The sequence below is a fragment of the Macrobrachium nipponense genome, chromosome 14 (genome assembly GCF_015104395.2).
Source record: "Macrobrachium nipponense isolate FS-2020 chromosome 14, ASM1510439v2, whole genome shotgun sequence".
Taxonomy (NCBI): domain Eukaryota; kingdom Metazoa; phylum Arthropoda; class Malacostraca; order Decapoda; family Palaemonidae; genus Macrobrachium; species Macrobrachium nipponense.
In genome coordinates, this window is record NC_087207.1 from 62,038,360 (window position 1) to 62,059,717 (window position 21,358).

General features: G+C 35.3%; 1 protein-coding gene across 1 annotated transcript in view; it reads right to left on the minus strand.

Annotated features, from left to right (window-relative positions):
* Positions 1 to 21,358, minus strand: part of LOC135226550 (bifunctional glutamate/proline--tRNA ligase-like) — a 91,333-nt gene that overhangs the window by 21,470 nt on the left and 48,505 nt on the right. Inside the window, exons 3-4 of the mRNA XM_064266210.1 lie at positions 20,473 to 20,629; positions 18,795 to 18,877 (exon numbers count right to left, since the gene is read on the minus strand). Of these exons, the coding sequence (XP_064122280.1) occupies positions 18,795 to 18,877; positions 20,473 to 20,629 (240 nt within the window). The remainder of the gene's footprint in view (positions 1 to 18,794; positions 18,878 to 20,472; positions 20,630 to 21,358) is intronic.

The window sequence follows — 21,358 nt, forward strand, 5'->3', positions numbered from 1 at the left end:
TTGCAGTCAGCTCTTTCAGGTTGATGTGCCAAGCCTTTTGAGCCGAGTTCCACATTCCTGAGAATTCTCTGTTGCCCAGCAGCACTCCCCAACCCATGTCGGATGCGTCTGCAAACAAGTTGAGCTCTGGGTTCAGAGGAGGAAGCGACTTCCCTCCTGTATTCTTCTCTCTCATCTCCAACAAAGCAGATGCTGTTTGACTTCTAGCAAAATTGGGAACATGAAGTCATCTGAGAACTTTTTTCTGTTCCACCGGGACTGATGGTAAAACTGAAGGATCCTCATACGAAGTCTGCCCAGCAACATGAACTGTTCGATGGAGGATAGAGTTCCGAGCAGGCTCATCTAAGATCTGGCAGAGCACTTTGGGAGAGATAGGAATTTGTCTACTGTGTGAAGACATGACTCTACTCTCTTCAGGGAGGGAAAAGCCTGAAAAAGAAAGAGAGTCCAGAGTCATTCCCAAATGCGCTATCAGTTGAGTCGGGACTAGTTGGGATTTTTGCGGGTTGATTAGAAGACTGAGTTCCTAAACTAACTTCAAGGTCTTTTGTAGATCTCCCATGCAGCTTAATTCCGTCGAAGAGTGGAGAAGCCAATCGTCCAGATAGAGGGCGATGTTGACCCCCATCGGATGTAGGCAACCCGCCAGAGGAACCAGAACACAAGTGAACACCTGGGGAGCAGTAGTCAGACCGAAGCATAGGACCTGAAACTGAAAGCCTTGGTCTTTGAAGAAAAATCTCGGGTACTTCAATTCCAGATGAATGGGGACATGGAAGTATGCGTCCTGCATGTCAATGGAGACCATCCAGTCCCTTCAGTGGATGGAAGCAAATTTTGAGTAATTTGTCTCCATTTTCAATTTTGTCTTCAAGACAAAGACATCAGTGTACCTACGTTAAGGACTGGCCTCCACCCACCTGAAGACTTCGGAACCACAAAAAGTCCACCTTGTCAGTCAGAGCGGAATACTTATCTCAGTCAAGAGAGTATGCCATCAACATAATGGGTTGTTTGACTAAGGATGGATAGTTGACAAGCAGAATAGAGTATCCCACTCTTAGGACCTATATCACCCATTGTTCTGCTCCTCTTCTGCTCCATTCTTACCAGAAACAATGAAGTCTGGCACCTACTGCTGCATGGGGAAGACTGTCCTCATTTCTTAGAGGTGGCCTTGGAGGAAGACCTGTTAACTGTCTTGATTGGAAAGTGGACATTTCCTCTTGACTTGGATTGCTGTCTCTGTTTGCCACCACGAAAGGGCAACCGTTGCAGGGGAGAAGTAAACTTAGGAATAAAGATGGAGTCTCCCTGGAACACTTGGATGATTGGGAGAGCAAATCCTGGGTTGACTTCTACAAGTCAGAAGCGATCCCACTAACAACATCCTCAGGAGAAAGGAATTTGTGAACCAGTGGTGAGAACAGAAGAGCAGATTTCTGGACTGAAGTCACTCCTATAGCCGTGAAGGAGCACCACAACTTATGCTTCTTAAGGATGCACATTGCAAGGGTAGAGGCGATTTGCCGGGAACAGTCACTAATGCCTCTATCTAAGCAAGAGATAACTCCTAAAAGATCAGAAGACACAGATGGAGAAATTGCCAAAGAAGAGTCTTGAATTTTCTTACCAGTCCATAAAACTAATAACAACTTGTAAAATCTTGGCTGAGATAGTCAATCTCAGCCAAGGAAAACCTGAATTTCGCCGATCTCCGAGAAGACTATTAGTCCTGAGAAGTCCCCTTGGGCTGTGGCAGAAACAACCAAAGAGGGAGACTCCCCATAAAATAATATGAATGTCTTCTCTTATTCAGGCAAGAAGGAGGTAAACAGAAGACTGCCCTCCCTTGTCCTCTCTTTTCTGCTAGCCAACTTTTGACCTGACCCATAGCTTTCTTGGTTGAAATAGAAAGCACTAACTGAGGGAGATCACGAGAATCTGAAGAAACTTTACTCATCTGAAGAGTTGTAGCAAGAGAGGCAGGAGTAGCTGGATTGAAAAAGTTGAGATAACTTTTCAAGAAAAAATCGCAAAAGAGCTTCATAAGCTGTCGGCAGGTTAGAATTCTGTAGCAAGTTCTCCCTCTTCCACAGAAGATACAGGAGAAGACAAAATACGAGGACCCATGGGTGCATTTGGTGCTGTGAGCAACTCTGGAAAATGGAGCTCTGGCGCTAATGGGCACTCCTGCGCAGGAGACAAAACACGCCCTGGTGTCCTAGGCCGCTCATGAACCATAACTGGCACAGCTTGAAGAGCCAAATGCGACACTGGTGCCAAAGCGCGCTCTGAACTTGGATGCTTACATCTCGCTCCAGGTCGGGAATGTTCTCCTTCCGGAAGATTACCAGAATTATCCAAAGAAAAGGTGTCTGGGTTACTCCAGAAACTACAAGAAGGTTTAACCTCCTTTACCTTTTTATGTGGTAGCTGATGGGTACAAGAAAAGTCCACTGCAGACCTTTTCAGTGGTCTGGATTTGTCACTATCGCGCCATCGGCACCGTTTCTCCTGACTCAACGTATCAGAGCTTGAAGAAAGACAATGACCACTGTCCAAGATGCCTTTCCAATGGCTGTCTTTCGCTACCTGGGAAACACCTACATGGGCAGACCCCACCGACCTCCCTTGGGCCTCCGGTATGACTTCTCCCAGGTGCGGGGGAGTATGTCGGGGACCTTCGCCTAGGAGAATCGGCAGGACGGACAGCCAGTTCCTCCACTAACACTTTACTTTTGTCTTTATCGAGAAGCATACACACTGACTCACCTAGCTGAGCCATAGAGTTAACAAACAGCTCAAATTTAAGTTCAAACTCTGTCTTGAGATTGACAATGCCACTGGGATTGGAAGCATGGGAGTCAGGAACAGGATTAAGTGGAAAAGAGGAAAGACTGGGTTTGGGGGACAAAATAGAAATCACAGGTATTTCAGAGGAAGATTCCTGGCTAGCTAATGACCTTTCGTACCTAGCAGTAGCCTTAAGATTCCCATCTTTTTCTAAATTTGAGCGGTAAGAAGACAGAATCCTCCATTGTTTTTCATCCCAGCCTATACTCATTACAAGTTGAATCAATAGTGCAAACCTGACCCCCACATCTAACACAAACAGAATGGGAATCATACTTTGCATAAGTTAACAGTGTATTCCAGACTTTTCTGCAAAAACAGATACTCGACTTACGAGAGTCAGACATCTTTAGAGAAAATCTCAAACATCAAAAGGATAAGACAACAGAATCAGAGTACTTCACCGAAGGTACTGGAAACTCTTGAGGAACGATGAAATCCAAATTTAAAGAAAGCTACAACTTACGACCTTCGTCGGAAGCCGGTAGAGATAAAATTGAGCTTCTTTGCCTAGTTGTTTACCTACTCCCCAGTAGTGGGCGGGGTACCGACCTACACCAAAACAAGAATCGCTACTGCAAATTTCAAATTTTAGCTACCGGTACTTGAAATTCTTAGCTATGTAATTACTTGGTAAGTTACTTGAACAAAACAGTTTAATCAGTTCACTATAGGGCTAGTCTGAAGTGCTTGTTATTTGTTATTAAGAAATACTTGATGACATATTTTAATAAGTTACAACTTGAAAAACTTGCTGAAAGGATAAAACTAAAACTGAGGAGCTTTCATGACGTGTTTCGATGTTACTGTTTCAAAATTATAGAAAAGATATAACTGAAACTGAAGATTTTGCTAACGAAATTTTCTTCAAAAATCTGTTCTCCAAACGTGATACTTGGTACTGGTTGAAAAATCTACTTCTTCTTCTTCTTCCCAGCTTTATCCCTATTCGGGGTTGCCATTTTTAATTTGTCTCTTCCATCTACCTCTGTCCTGTGCCATTTCCTCCCATACTCCCTCCTCTCTCATGTCATCTCTAATGCAATCTCTCCACCTGGTCTTAGGTCTTCCTCGCCTACTAACATATAAAATATCATTATTTGTAAGAACTAGTTTGCATTTGAGCATTCTGGGATTGGATTGTATGGATTTTCATAAAATACAGGTAGTGTTTGAGTTACGATAATCCAATTTTACGATGGGTTTAGCATTTAATACTGGTACGACTTTATTTTGAATATATGTATTTTTAAATATCGTGCGCAATGGGCGCAAGCAGCACCGTACAATCACACAGCAAGAGAGGCCAAATCACAATCGCCTAACTTCTTTACCTCCATATCGTTATACCATCTTCTAGTTAAGTAAGTTAAAAAAAGTTCATGTTAATGATGAAAGTATTGTTTTTACATTATACCTGTTGCATAAATGTGTACAACCATGGACAACCAAACAAGAAACAACTTTTTTGCTATGTACAACTAAATCTGATAACATCTGTTTTGTTTGTTTCAACCATCCTACGATTGTAAATAATTACCATAGTTTTGTTATAAATGATGTTATGTAGAATAGTACTGATATAATTTTATGTCATAACTTTACCTGCTATGAATAAAAAATCATCAAGGAAATGTACTGTTAAATTTAAACTGCTAGTTGTAGCTGAAACTGAGAAAATAATGAGTTAATGCTGCTAATGACTATTATCGTGCATCGGCAACATGGGTAAAATTATTCTAATCAACACTAATGGGCATGAAAACGCACATTTCACTGTTTCACATTGATAAAAGATAACGTAATGCTTGTATTACAATGAAAACTAGTAAAAATAATGAATGAAATCGCTGGATTTTTATGCAATTTATTAACAAAAAAATAATTTAATTCACAATGAGACGTATTAAACTCACATTTCAACTTAACCCTTAAACGCTGAGCCGGTATTTCCGAAAGCGTCTCCAGTATGCCGGTGGTGTTTGGGAGTGAGCGCCGAAGAGGAAATAAAGTTTTTTTCAAAAAATCAAAGCACACTTAGTTTTCAAGATTAAGAGTTCATTTTTGGCTCCTTTTTTGTCATTGCCTGAAGTTTAGTATGCAACCATCATAAATGAAAAAAAAAATATCATTATCATATATAAATATTGGAATATATGACAGTGCGAAAAAAAATTTCATATATAATTGTATACAAATTGCGCTGTGAGCAAAATGGTTAAAGCTAATAAGTTAATTTTTTTTCGTTGTATTGTACACTAAATTGTGATGATTTTGGTATATAACACATTGTAAAACAATCAAAGCAACACAGAGAAAATATTATCACAATATGATGCTGAATTGTCGCGAGGGCACATACGAATTAAAGTTGTTTTCAACAAAAAATTCACCATAAATCGAAATATTGTGCTAGAGATTTCCCGTTTGTTGCAAAATGAAGGTAATTGATTGAAATTACTTCGACGTAAGTGTTGTAAGCTTAAAACTTGCAGTTTTTGAACCATTTCAGTTTGAGTCAAAGTTTGGACCCCCGAAAGGTCGAATTTTTCTATTTATCCGTTTATTTTATGGAAAATATTTCAAAACTGACAAAAGCTAAAACCATTTGTTATTTTTAGTTGTTTTCTACATGAAATTGCACACATTTTCATATATAAAATTTTATGTAACGGCTAATATAGAACGATGCAAACATTACGACAATCTGAAAAAAGAATTTCTGATTTTTTTGGCAGAGTTACCAAGCGGAAAGTTTTTTCAAAAATTCACCATAAATCGAAATATTCTGCTAGAGATTCCCGTTTGTTTGCAAAATGAAGGTAATTGATTGAATATTACTAGACTGTAAGTGTTGTAGCTTACAACTGCAGTTTTTGACCATTTCAGTTGAGTCAAAGTTGACCGAAGGTCGAATTTTTTCTATTTATCGTTATTTATATGAAAATATTTCAAAACTGACAAAAGCTAAAACCATTTGTTATTTTTAGTTGTTTTCTACATGAAATTGCACACATTTTCATATATAAAATTTATTGTACGGCTAATATAGAACGATGCAAACATTACGACAATCTGAAAAAAGAATTTCTGATTTTTTTGGCAGAGTTACCAAGCGGAAAGTTTTTTCAAAAATTCACCATAAATCGAAATATTCTGCTAGAGACTTCGAATTTGTTGCAAAATGAAGGTAAATGATTGAATATTACTAGAGTGTACGAGTTTTAGCTTGCACAATTGCGGTTTTCGACCATTTCGGTGGAGTCAAAGTTGACCGAAGGTTGAAATTTTGGCACATCATTATTTATATGAAAATATTTCAAAACTGATAAAAGCTACAACCATGGGTTGTTTATTGTTGTATTCTACATGAAATTGCACACATTTTCATATATATAACTTTATGTAATGGCTAATATAAAACAGTGCAAACATTACGACAATCTGACGAAAGAATTTCTGATTTTTTCGGCAGAGTTACCGCACGGACGTAAGGAAAAAGTTTTTTCAGAAATTCATCATAAATCGAAATACTGTGCTAGAGACTTCCAATTTGTTGCAAATGAAGGTAAATGATTGAATATTACTAAAATGTAAGCGTTTTAGTTTGCAATTGCGTTTTTCGACCATTTCGGTCGAGTTAAAGTTGACTGAAGGTTGAAATTTTGGCACTTATCGTGATTTATATATGAAAATATTTCAAAACTCATAAAAGTTACAACCATGGGTTGTTTTTAGTTGAATTCTACATGAAATTGTGCACATTTTCATATATAAAACTTTATGTAACGGCTAATATAAAACGGTGCAAACATTACGACAATCTGACATAAAACTTTATGTAACGGCTAATATAAAACGGTGCAAACATTACGACAATCTGACAAGAGAATTTCGGATTTTTTCAGCAGTTACAGCACGGATGTACAAGAGTTTTTTTTTTTAAATTCACCATAAATTGAAATATTGTGCTAGAGACTTCCAATTTGTTGCAAAATAAAGGTAAATGATTGAATATTACTAGAATGTAAGAGTTTTAGCTTACAATTGCGTTTTTCAACCATTTCGGTGGAGTCAAAGTTGACCGAAGGTTGAAATTTTGGCACTTATCGTTATTTATATGAAAATATCTCAAAACTGATAAAAGCTACAACCATGGGTTGTTTTTTGTTGTATTCTACATGAAATTGCACACAATTTCATATATAAAACTTTATGTAACAGCTAATATAAAACGGTGCAAACATTACGACAATTTCTGATTTTTGCGGCAGAGTTACCACGCTGACGTAAGGAAAAGCTTTTTTCAAAAATTCACCATAAATCGAAATATTGTGCTAGAGACTTCCAATTTGTTGCAAAATGATGGTAAATGATTGAATATTACTAGAATGTAAGAGTTTTAGCTTACAATTGCAGTTTTCGACCATTTCGGTGGAATCAAAGTTGACCGAAGGTTGAAATTTTGGCACTTATAGTTATTTATATGAAAATATTTCAAAACTGATAAAAGTTACAACATAGGTTATTCTTTTTGTATTCTATATAAAAATGCGCACATTTTCATATATATGTAAAACTTTATGTAACGGCTAATATAAAACAGCGCAAACATTATGACAATCTGACGAAAGAATTTCAGATTTTTTCGGCAGTTACAACGCGGATGTAAGGAAAAAGTTTTTTTCAAAAATTCACCATAAATCGAAATATTGTGCTAGAGACTTCCAATTTGTTGCAAAATGAAGGTAAATGATTGAATATTACTAGAATTAAGAGTTTTAGCTTACAATTACGTTTTTCGACCATTTCGGTCAAGTCAAAGTTGACCGAAGGTTGAAATTTGGGCACTTATCGTTATTTATATGAAAATATTTCAAAACTGATAAAGCTACAAAATGGTTGTTTTTTGTTGTATTCTACATGAAAATGCACACATTTTCATGTATAAAACTTTATGTAACGGCTAATATAAAACGGTGCAACAAACATTACGACAATCTCACGAAAGAATTTCTGATTTTTTCGGCAAAGATACCATGCGGTGCAAACACTATGACAACCTGAGGAAAGAATTTCTGATTTTTTCGGCAGTTACCTTGCGGACACAAGGAAAAAGTTTTTTTCAAAAATTCACCTTAAATCGAAATATTGTGCTAGAGACTTCCAATTTGTTGCAAAATGAAGGTAAATGATTGAACATTACTAGAATGTAAGAGTTTTAGCTTACAATTGCGTTTTTCGACCATTTCGATCGAGTGAAGTTGACGAAGGTTGAAATTTTGGCACTTATCGTGATTTATATGAAAATATTTCAAAACTGATAAAAGCTACAACCATGGGTTGTTTTTAGTTGTATTCTACATGAAATTGCGCACATTTTCATATATAAAACTCTATGTAACGGCTAATATAAAACGGTGCAAAAATGACGACAAAGTGACGAAATAATTTCTGAGATGTGTCGCTGATGCTTTTTACTGCTAGAAGAAAGAATTCTTGCATACGCCTGGGTAACACTTGTAAACAAACCAACAGCTTGGCACGTGATTCAAAATATTTCGCCAAGTAGGCCTATAACTATTTTTCCACGAATATTTAAAAAACTTTTTAGCATAGACGTATTTTACATCAATTAAGCACCCGACAGACAATTTTCGTTGATGTAAAATACGTCCAATAGGCGTTTTAAGGGTTAAAAACACGGTCGTACAACAAAAAATTATTTTGTTCCATATAAGTAGAGTATCTAGATAGTGTTCATTTATGCTAACTTGGAGCAAGAACATACACTGAGAATTGAGTTAAATACGATGAAATACACTCGTATTCGTCATCAGCTGATTTGCAAACCAAAACATTGACAGCTACTTTAGTATTTTATAATAATACAATATGAGGATACATACAGTATTACTGGATACAGAGGTAATCTTTAACTTGAAAAACTTCATGGAAAAGATGCACATTTACTTCATTTGTATTTTATAATTATACATACCGTTTCTTGTTCAATTTCTTTTTGTACTGAATTGTCGTATGATCTGATTCTCGTTTCATGCTCAATTTCTTTCTGTACTGAATTATCATACGTCAGAATGCATTGAACCTCCAAAATTAGCCAATATTGATAATTACTATACCATTTATGTAGCATAGAGTATACTGTAGGCTAGGCTACTGTATATGCATATGATGTATCACAGAGTACGCTAAGCTAACTCTTTGTTAGTGTTATTCAATTTCTCTTTGTAATGAATTATCGTAAGTCAATATCTATTGAACTGAGAGAATTAGCTGATATTAATAACTACTACTTGGGAAAAACTCTCTATAGCAAGAGTATGTATAAAGTTATAAGAGGTCCACAATAATAAAAAAATAATGTTGTGAATTCGTATATACTTTTAAAAATTATACACTTAACTCCCATTTTTTTTATTATTGTGGACCTCTTAGAATAATAACTACTATAACGTATATGCATAGAGTAGCTATAGTGTAGTGTAGGCTAGGTATATGTGAAGATGATACTGATTACCCTAGTGTAGGCTGGGCTATAATCGAGATACGATTTTTTCAACAAACGATGGGTTTTTTGGAACTTAACCCCATCATAAGCGGGAGAATACCTGTAAACAAGTCTCAACAATTTTATACATATATAATCAATTCAGAGGCAGGATAACAGTACTTCAAAGCAATATTCTTATTCTGTTTGGAATTAAAAGCATCCCAATGCAACATCTGGATATCTGGATAAAATTCCCAACTCAATTTATACCATTCACTGTTCTACAAATTTAGCTCTCAAGACCTGGCTAGTGACATTATTAAGGGTGAAAGGATTTATATATGGTAAAGAACCACTGACCAAATCATATCTATTTGACCTAGTCCAGTTGTGATATTGGCACCAAATCATTTGTGGAAGGAAAACTTAACTAGGTGAACAGGGACAGATTGTTATAAACGGTGGACCCCCGTATTCGCGTTCTCTGGATTCGTGGACTCACACATTCGCCGATTTCTCTCGGGAACGTTTCCCTGCATTATTTGCAGAAAATCCGCATGTTCGCGGTATTTTCTATGAGAAATATTCACAAATTCCTTTTTTATTTATTAATTTCATCATAAAATGCACTTTTTGTGATAAAAATATTAAAAAACAACAAAGTATCAAAATTTTTATTGGTTTTTTTTTTTGAGTTTTAACTAACAAAATAGTCTGTTTTCAGCATTTTTATAGTCCAATTATTCGCGGGTTCTAACTATTCGCAGGGGGGGTCTGGTGCGCATCCCCCGCAAATACGGAGGGACCACTGTAAATTGAAGGGTTCTAAAACAAACTACAGTATGGACCCAATATATGCATGATGTGATGGTAACTGCTTCCTAGCAAACAAAGATAAAGGAAAGGAGAACGCATTTTCGAGAAGTTCGGCAGCAAGGAGGCGCTAGCGCAATGTGTTGGAGGTGCCTGTTATCATGGTGGTTCTAGAATCGGCAGGAGTGTTGTGGATCTCATCGGGACGTGAGAAATGCCGCGATTTCTGATGCAATACCTCGTCTAGATTCATCTAAGAAATTCTAGCAATCTCGGGAACCTGTGACGCTCACCGTAGGCCCCGCCCCCGGGATGCCGTATAAATACGACGGAGGAAGTAGGAGCAAAGAGTGATCGTAGAAGAGAAGGAAGAGATCGTAAAAGAGAGAGATCACCAGTTAGTCACACAGAGATATCCTCAGTAAGAGCCACAGATCAGATTATCAGTGAGAGATCAGCAGCAGTGATCGTCAGAGAGAGACTAGAGACGAAGGAACCGACGAAGTATCAATCATCAGAAGAGTTGTTCGAGAGTTGGTTGGATATCGGTCTAGTCGTCTTCAAGAGTGGACGAATTATCTCGTGTTATCTCAAATTCGAACAGACTTCAGAGAAGAAAGGGTCCTGCTAGAGGTTTTGGGTAGTTCCTGCCTTTCAAGTAGACTAGTTTCTGCAATACGGAGTCAAGAGGACGTCTGCAATTGCCGCTCTACTTTTGTGAAGCCACCGCGTCGAATTGCCAAATTGACAAGCAAGTATTTGAATTGCCTCACTGTTCCCCCAGTTCATGCAGTGTAAGATTCTATCTTTTTATGTAAATAGGAGATACCATTCTGCATTTACCTTTGTTAGTAAGCTTGTAAATAAACCTTTGTTTTGTTAGTGTTTCTTTCTATATTCCTATCCCCAGTTTCAACTGTTGGTGTTGAAATTTTTTTTTTCTATTATTTCATATCGAACCTGAAGCGGACCTCTTTCAGAGGCCATAACATTGTGTCGACCCTTTCCAGGATATTTCGACACCGTAACATTGTCTCTGAGATCTCAGATCTGTAACACATGATCAGATTGTGCGATTGCCCTTTATGCGGTCGCTAGTTCTCAAAACTAGATTTGCTGTATTTGCAAAGCCTTCAAAAGTCTGCAAGTCATGCGCTGCAAAACATATCAAAAATCTATTGCCTTTTTAAGTATTTGAGGGGGGGGGGGGGGGGGTTTGCTGATGTCTGAAAGAAGGGGGGGAGGGGGAATGCCAGAGAAAGATTTCATGCTCAGCCATTGGTTAAGACGGAAGGCTCCTACTCAGCCACTGGCTAAGACGAAAGGCTCCGCCTCACACAATTGTGACATCATGGGTCACAAAGCCTTCCTTCTGCAGAAGAACTCTTCTCGGAGGATGAGATAGAGGAGTTTGAAGGTAGTTTGGCAGAGGATGGGTAAAGGAAATTCCACCCAAAAAGTTTTTTAAAGATTTTAACAGCAGGAAATGACTATCGTACAGTACACTTGCACCCAATGGTGGTAGTGTTTGTATGTGGGAGTTTTCACCATCCTGGGTATAATTTTACACTTTTTCAAGTTATTAGAACTTTAAAACCTTTTTAATTTTTTATTTATCCATAAGAATAATTTAATATTAGAAAAAATACAGTATATGTAGTACATAGAAAGTATTGAAAATGGGTAATAAAAAAGTTTGAGTCCCTAATGGAATTATTCATATAAGGTACGTGTATCAAAATCTACGATTTTCCAGCTCTACGAGGCCGCGGATCGACCAAATTCTCGCATAATTGGGGATTGTACTGTAGTTATTGAAAAAAAAATTTTGGGAAGGTGGCATGTTTTAAAAAAATCTTTACTGTTGACAATTCTGACAGATTGTTGCAAAAATTACATATTTTTGACTTGCAGGAAATACTATACTGCATTAGGATGTGGACCTTTACTACTTCCTACGATGTTTACATATGTGCTAATGCACATATGTAAAGATATGCTCAGCACATAACCCAACATTGGATAGGCCATTGTTGGCCACAAACTCTTCTAACAAATTTTGTAAAATTACTAGTAGGAAAGCAGTTGTCATATATGCTAGTTTTTTTTGCACAATCACATAAATAAGGCAATTAAATGTGGAATAAAATAACAAAAATAGAAGGATCATAAAAATGAAGTTTATTTAATAACGCATGGAACACAAAAGATAAAAGTTGTTCTATACTGTATGGATAAAAAAATTGGATGCACAAGCAAGCCATAAATAAATTGCTGGATAAACAGAGCCATCATACAGATCATATCAGAAATACACACAGAACTTAGTAGAATTGACCAGAATATAGAAATTAGGCCAAAGGCCAAACATTAGGGACCTATGAAGTCATTCAGCGCTGAGATGGAAATTGAGAAAAGGTTTGAAAAGTGTAACAGCAGTAAAACCACAAAGCAGTTGTGCTATGAATCAAATGTTAAGGGAGGGTGAAAAGTAAGATGGAAGAAAGAGCATATGAAAGGAGGTTAGGTAAATGAATGAAAGGGGTTGCAGATAGGGACCAAAGACACGTTGCAAAGAACCTTTAGTAATGCCTACAGTGCGAACTTGGTAGAATCCCCTAATTTCTTCACTCATCACACTACTGAGAAGCAATATCATCTGGGTACCTACATCACACATTGCCAAACAGCATACATCCCAGCTATTTCTTACTAATAATATACCTGATAGTAGTTACAATCACCTAAGGAAATCAGGTAACAGATCAGTTATTTCATTTAACATTTGCTTACAGTATTTGATATGAATAACTGAATTTCTTACTAAAATTCTAGATAAGATGAAGCTGCAAGTAATTTTGCCAGATTCAACAATTTAAATTAGCTAAACAATGATTAAGAAGCATGAGGAAAAGATGACAAAACACAAAAAAGGCTGAAAAAAAGATTTAATTGTAAAATAGTGTATCCAATACAAGGAAAAGAATTAGATCAAGACAACCTGGACACTGGAGATTACTAAGCTATGAGTTAATAGTGAGCGAGATAAGGTGCAACACAGTATAAAAAAAACATGAAACGAGAAATGCAATCAAGAGGTATGCAGAAAATGGAGCAATACAGAATCATACATGGAATCCAACAGGAGGTGGCATGCAATAGTAGCATAAGTAAGGAATTTGCCGTCAGAAAGCTGTAAAGAAAGATATGGAGGTATAACTAAGGTTTCTACAAGGCAACTGAAGAAAAAGGAAGAAAGCCTTCACACTGCAGCACACGAAAGAGGATACAGACAACTAAAAGGGAGACAAGGAAAGCCAAGCAGAAGGTGGCCAAGTTCAAGGGAGGAATGTTCCTGCCATGAAATTGTCTTAGCTTTCTAATAATTTAACAGTTTGGCTTATCTTTAACTAACTTTCAGGACCTTTCTTCTGTCTGATGTCTTTATGAAAACATAATATACATATCATATATACTCGCATAACACACGATCTCGCATATCGTGCGACCCTCAAATTTTCACCCTCAAAAAATTATTTTATTACATATCTCACATATCATGCTAGTTAAATTTACGAGACCAAAATTTAACAATAGGCTAACCTCTTTTCCTCCTCTTCATCTATTCCATTTTTTAGTTAGGCTAACCACTTTTCCTACATCTCTTAACCCTTAAACGCCGAAGCGGTAAAAACAAAAATGTCTCCCGTGTGCCGGAGGTGTTTCAGAGTGAGCGCGGAAGCGGAAAAAATATTTTTTTCAAAAAATCACAGCGCGCTTAGTTTTTAAGATTAAGAGTTCATTTTTGGCTCCTTTTTTTGTCATTGGCTGAAGTTTAGTATGCAACTATCAAAACTGAAAAAAATTATCATTATCATATCTAAATAATGCGATATATGATAGCGCAAAAACGAAATTTCATATATAATTGTATTCAAATCGCGCTTTGCGCAAAACAGTTAAAGGTAACAAGTTACTTTTTTTCGTTGTAATGTACACTAAATTTCGATCATTTTGGTATATAACACATTGTAAAACGATAAAAGCAACACAGAGAAAATATTATCACAAAATAATGCATGAATTGTAAACGCGCGGACGTAAACAAATATTTTTTTCAAAATTCACCATAAATCTAAATATTGTCCTAGAGACTCCAAATTTTCTTTCAAAATGAAGAAAAATGATTGAATATTACTATACTGTAAAAGTATTAGCTTACAAATGCAGTTTTCGACCATATCTGAAGAGTTAAAGTTGACTGAATGTCGATTTTTTTATTTTTTTATATATATATTTTTTATATGCAATTATTTCGGAAATAAGAAAAGCTACAACCTTCAAATATTTTTCATTTTATTCTACATGAAATTGCGCACATTTTCATATATAAAACTCTATGAAATGCATAATATAAAACAGAGCAAATATTCCGAGAATGGGACGCACGCATTTCGGAGATTTGTGGCGGAGAATCCGCGCGCAGAGGGAAGGAAAGTTTTTTTTTTTTAAATTCACCATAACTCTAAATATTGTGCAAGAGACTTCCAATTTGTTTCAAGATGAAGATAAATGACTGAATATTACTAGACTGTAAGAGTTTTAGCTTACAATTGCGTTTTTCGACCATTTCGGTAGTCAAAGTTCACCGAACGTGGTTTTTTTTCTATTTATCGTGATTTATATGCAAATCTTTCAAAAATGAGAAAAGCTACAACCTTCAATTATTTTTTATTTTTTGTTCTATTCTACATAAAATTGCACACATTTTCATATATAAAACTTTATGTAACGGCTAATTTAAAATGGTGCAAAACTTTACCAAAATCGCACGTATAATTTTTTTGGAAGAGTTACCGCGCGGACGTAAAGAAAATGTTATTTTTTTCATAAATTCACCATAAATCGAAATATTGTGCTAGAGACTTCGAATTTGTTGCAAAATGAAGGTAAATGCTTGAATATTACTAGAATATAAACGTTTTAGCTTATAATTGCGTTTTTCGACCATTTCGGTAGTCAAAATTGACAGAAGGTTGAAAATTTGTCACTTATCATTTTTTATATAAAAATATTTCAAAATTGATAAAAGCTACAACCATGGGTTGTTTTTAGTTGTATTGTGCATGAAATTGCACACATTTTCATATATAAAACTTTTTGTAACGGCTAATTTTAAAATGGTGCAAACATTACCACAATCGCATGTACGATTTTTTTCGGAAGAGTTACCGCGCGGACTTAAGGAAAAAGTTTTTTCATAAATTCACCATAAATCGAAATATTGTGCTAGAGACTTTCAATTAGTTGCAAAATTAAGATAAATGATTGAATATTACTAAAAAACAAGAGTTTTAGCTTACAATTGCGTTTTTTGACCATTTCGGTAGAGTCAAAGTTGACCGAAGGTTGAAATGTTGGCACTTATCGTTATTTATATAAAAATATCTAAAAACTGATAAAAGCTACAATCATGAGTATTTTTTTGTTGTATTCTACATAAAAATGCACACATTTTCATAAATAATACTCCATGTAACGGCTAATTTAAAATGGTACAAAAATTATGTCAAAGAGACTAAATAATTTCCAAGATGTGTCACAGATACTTTTTAGTGCGGCAAGAAAGAAATTCGCGCTTGCGCGCCTGCGTAACGATTGTAAACAAAACAACACCTCGATCCATGAACTCCCAGCATCCCCCAAGGCGCGTGATTCAAAAGTTTTTGGCTGGTAGGCCAATAAGTATTTTTCCGCGAATTTTTAAAAAAAAATTTTTGAGTCGACGTATGGTACGTCCATTCGGCATACGGGAGACATTTTGACTCAACGTTTAATACGTCCATTCGGCATTTAAGGGTTAATCTATCCCATCTTCTAGTTAAGTTTAAAAAAATAAAAGAGAATGTAAAAAGTATCAGTAGTAATGATATGCTTGTTTGGAAAATGCATACAGCCAGAAACAGCTGATTTGCTGTGAACAACCTATCCGATAAAAACAACCTTTTTGCTTGCATTTCATCCATCGTTACAAATGACATTAATGAGAATAGGACAGATATATTTTTACATTACAGGTAGTAGACGACTTACTACCGTAATTGGTTAAGAACAACCAGTCAAATCGATTTGGACGTAAGTCGGCCCATGTTAATTTACCATAAGAATGTTATACTAGCGTAGCCTACACTGGTAATCAGTACCATCTTTACATATAGGGTATCCTAACCTACACTACACAGCATACTTTATACATATATGACATACCAATTATTAATTTCAGCTAATTCTCTAGGTTCAATGCACAATGGCTTATGATGATTCAGTACCAAGAGAAATTGAATAACATTTAACAAGTTAGCCTCGCCAATACGATGATGATATCATGGTACATATATCATATATATACAAATACAGTAGCCTAGCCTTCAGTATATTGTATACTACATATACAATATAATTTAGTAATTTATTAATAAAAGCTAATTTTGGAGTTTCAATGCATTCTGACCATGACATATCGGCGAAAAAAAAAAATGGACACGAAACTGGAATCAGATTCGGACCGACATCGGCATACCTAATTGAGCAATCTCAGGCTGCTGGCGGCTACGTATATTTACGACATAAATACAAAATGAGTATGCATCTTTTCTGATTCTTTTAAAAAATTATACATTACAATATCCAATAATAATGTATGTACTCTCATACTATTGTATCATAACATACTAACAAAGCGGTCAGTGTTTTGTTTGGAAATCAGCTGATGGCGAATAAGAGTTTATTTCTCCGTATTTAACTAATTTCGGAGCGAATTGCCTTTCTTTTAGTCAGCGTAAAATATCTAGGTACTCTACTTATTTGAGACAAAGTAATTTGTCATTATACGATGTGTTTTTAAGTCGAAATATGAATTCAATACGTCTCATGAACTAAAGTATTTTTTTTGTTAACAGATTGCATTGTGGGCATGTTAAATGTGTCAAAATATTACGTGATTCCGTTCGCTATTTTCACTTCATTTCATCGTAGTAGGAACTTTACCGTTATGTTACTTAACTTTTATCAGCGTGAAAACAACAGTAAAATGTGTTCCTTCAAGACCTGAAGTTTTGATTAAAATCATTGTCTCTCAATTTTATATACGGTTGTGTTTGATGGCATAAGTTTACTGGAGTTATAGCCTTGTTGCCGATGCACGATAATAGTATTATAGCCTTACTCACTATGGATAAAAGATCGGCAAGGGCATATACGGCTAAACTTAATCTGTAAGTTTTAGCTGAAATTTAGGAAAGAATGTTGATACGCTAACGACTATTATCGTACATCGGCAACATGGATGAAACTTTCGCAAACTTTGTGGGCATGAAAAGAACACATTTTACTGTTTTCACTCCAATAAAAGATAAATACGTAAAGCTCGTAGTATTCTGATGAGATAAAGTGAAAATATTGAACGGAATGTTGATTTTTGTTTACGCAATAAACATGCCCTCAGTGCCATCTACTAACGAAATAATTAACTAAATTTCGTTCACAAACGATACGTTTTCAAGTGATATTTCCCTGAAAACACCTTGTATAACGTAATATAATCTTGTCACATATAAATAAGAGTATCTTGAGATTCATTTGCTCTAACTAGAGGCAAGAAAGTCGCTCTGATTTGAGTTCAACTCAGCAAAACAAACTTACTTCCCTATCGCCCTCAGCTGATTTCCATAAACAAAACATTGATTGCTGCTTGTATTTTATAATATAAGCAAATAGTAATATGAAAATACATATAATATTATTGGATGCAGTGAAGTAAAACAAAACTTTTTAAAATATCCATGGAAAATATGCATATCTATTATGTTTGTATTTTATCATCTGATACTAATATATGATTATTACATACTCAAATTTTGTATCTCGTGTAAGATACACCCTTAAAATTAGCTCCAAAACTAGGGCTTCAAAAGTCGCATGATATGCGAGTATATACAGTACTTTATTCTGTTTTTTCCTTCTAAGGAATGGAACCGCACTAATATTCACCAAGAGATGAATTTATTTGCTATGAATCACCACTACTCTCCTTTATTACTGTTTTGGTGCTTAAACTGCTTCAGATTTCTCTTGAACCAGTCACTCTTTTTTTTCTTTTTTCCAAGTTAAAAAATTGTATTCATTATTCGTTGGAATAGTATCAATCTGATAATTTACTATCATTTACATGAGCCCACATAAGAGGGCAAAGATCCTGCTGAAACAGCAACTGTTAATTTTGATTTCCTTTCCCTCTCCAACCAGCTTTCTACAGATAATATTTTGTTTTCTATTCCATTCCAAATGATTCCACCTTCTATTTAGGTGGCTATCAAACATACCACAATATCACATACATATATTAAAAGAGAGCAATGTTTCTTTCCTTATGATTTTCATACAACAGTGAAGTTTCCCAATTTTTTTCTGACCCCTATAGCCTTCTTTCTTTCCCCTTCCTCTACATCTGAGCCTAGAAAAGAGCACAGTTCCTGGTCCCACACAACTCCAACATATTAGAATGGCAAACCATTCTTAAAAAGTAAAACAAAACAGCCATTTAGCTTACCTGAGTTTCCATAAAATTGTACCAGCGTAATACATGTGAAGGGGCTTTACTGCTGCTTAATAGAGCATGCCATGCTGCATTCCCTGTTGCAGAGGAAAAAATAAAGCTTTAGTAATATCAAAATCAGATTCATATATATCATATATACTTGTGTAAGACGCGACCTCACATATCATGCGACCCCCAAAATTTTCACCCTTAAAAATTATTTTATCATTTATCTCATGTATCATGCAAGTAAAATTTATGAGACCAAGTAACAATAGGCTAAACTTTTCCTCCTCTTTATCTATTCCTTTTTTTAGTTAGGCTAACCTCTTTTCCACCATCTCTTTATCTATTCCATCTTCTAGTTAAGTTTAAAAAAGTAAAAGACAATGCCAAAAGTATCCTTAGCAATGATATACTTGTTTTGAACATACACAGCCAGAAACAGCAGATTTGCTTGCATTTCAACCGTCGTACGATAGTAAAAAAAAATTACCGTAGTCATGTTACAAATGACGTTAAGGAGAATAGGAATGATATATTTTTACATTACTACGTAGTATATCCTTACTCGCTATGTAGAAAAAATTGGCAAGGGCATATACACTTCTAAATTTAATCCGAAAGTTTTAGGTGAAGTTAAGGAAAGATGTTGAGCCACTAACGACTATTATCATGCATCGGCAACGTAGGTGAAACTCGCAAACTTCAGTATAGTACCATCAAACTTGACCATAAACAATATTTGAGAGAAACGCATTTTATTCAAAACTATTGGGCATGAAAGAACACATCTTATTGTTTTCACTTCAATAAAAGATAAATATGTAAAGCTAGAGGTATTCTGATGAGATCAAGTGAAAATATTGAATGGAATCTGTTGATTTTTGTTTACGCAATAAACATGCCCTCAGCGGCATCTACTAACAAAAAAAATAACCAAATTTCGTTCACAAACAGTAAGTTTTTAAGTCACATTTTGACTTTAAAACGCTTCAAATAACATAAAATAACCTTATCCCATATAAATAGAAGCAAGAAAGTCGCTCTGATTTGGCTTCAATACAGCAAAACAAACTTAACCCGCAATCGCCCTCAGCTGATTCCCAAACCAAAACATTGATTGCTATGTTTGTATCCTATAATACAAACAGATAGTAATATGAAAATACATATACGTAATATTATTGGATGCATTGAAGTAAAGCATAACTTTTAAAAGAGCCATGGAAAAGATGCATATCCATTATATATTTGTATTTTATCATACAATACTAATACTATGTGATTATTAAACTCAAATTTTATATCTCATGTACGATGAAACCCCCTTAAAATTAGCTTCAAAATTGGGTCTTCAAAAGTCGCATGATACGTGAGTATTTACAGTATCTGTCTAATGTTCCATGAAGCATAATGAGATGAAATCTCACTTAGCATTACAATTTACAGCAGTACCTCAATGAAGTTTACACTATTAAAACCATACATTTTTAAATTAATTTTCTGCCCACCTTCCAAATTTTCTTCAATATCTGAGAATTCACTGCAATTTGTAATTCTACTTGAACTGTAATATAATCTCAACTTAATCTAAACTAATCCTAATATGTAATGATTCGATTAATCATATATAAAAATTAAAACCTGTAGCATCCAACAAATAACGATAACTAGCCATCATACTTACTGTACAGAGCAGCAAACACTTCATAGTCAGCAACTGTCACACCGCTACCCACTAATACAGTTGAAGGGGCTAAAGCTTTATTCAACTGACCAAGGGTTGCTCCTAATTCTCCTCCACAAGTCAAAGGGCCTGAAGCCACTGACAACCAATGATCAACCTACAAAAAAATTATATCTGAGATCTGCAATAAGAAGTTATATTTTTGCATACTAAATATAAAAAAATATAAACAAGCAAAGATTTTTTCTCTCTTAGACATCCTGTGTCTTGTACAAGTAAGGTTAACTAATACACAGAACATTTCTCTTTCTGAACTTCATACAGGAGTTATGGCCTTGACGAATTCTCAAATATATAAGTGTCTATTCTGTAGCTTTCTTTGGCAAAGAATGGTTTACCCTTAAAGCATTGCTGTCCCTTCATGTGAAACTTTTTAATTTATGCCGTTTTATGTTTTTTAGGCTTTATTATTTTCACTGGGTCAACTACAAAAACGGGCCAAAAACGTTATTCTTAGCAATTTTTCCCCGTGAAAATCGATCGTCCCTTGATCCATAGTGGCTCCTATTATATTTTTATAATAAAATAAGGTTTCACATGTACTTACAAAATAATTACAAACCTCTGAGCTTTCTTACCTGGCAGTTGAAAATTCAAATTATTTGGTGGCAGCAGCACTGCCATCGTTAGTGTAGGTGATACAGGTCCCGCCCACTTTCAGGAACACCTGGTACTGCTGAGCTAACTATTGTCAATTCGTGGAGCCACAATGTACATCTGTGTGGAGGAGGGAGGGCTCTGATTATGTAATTGTTTGGAAAGTACATGTGAAAACCTAATTTTATTATAAAAATATAATTTTCACATAAGTGACTTAACCAAACAA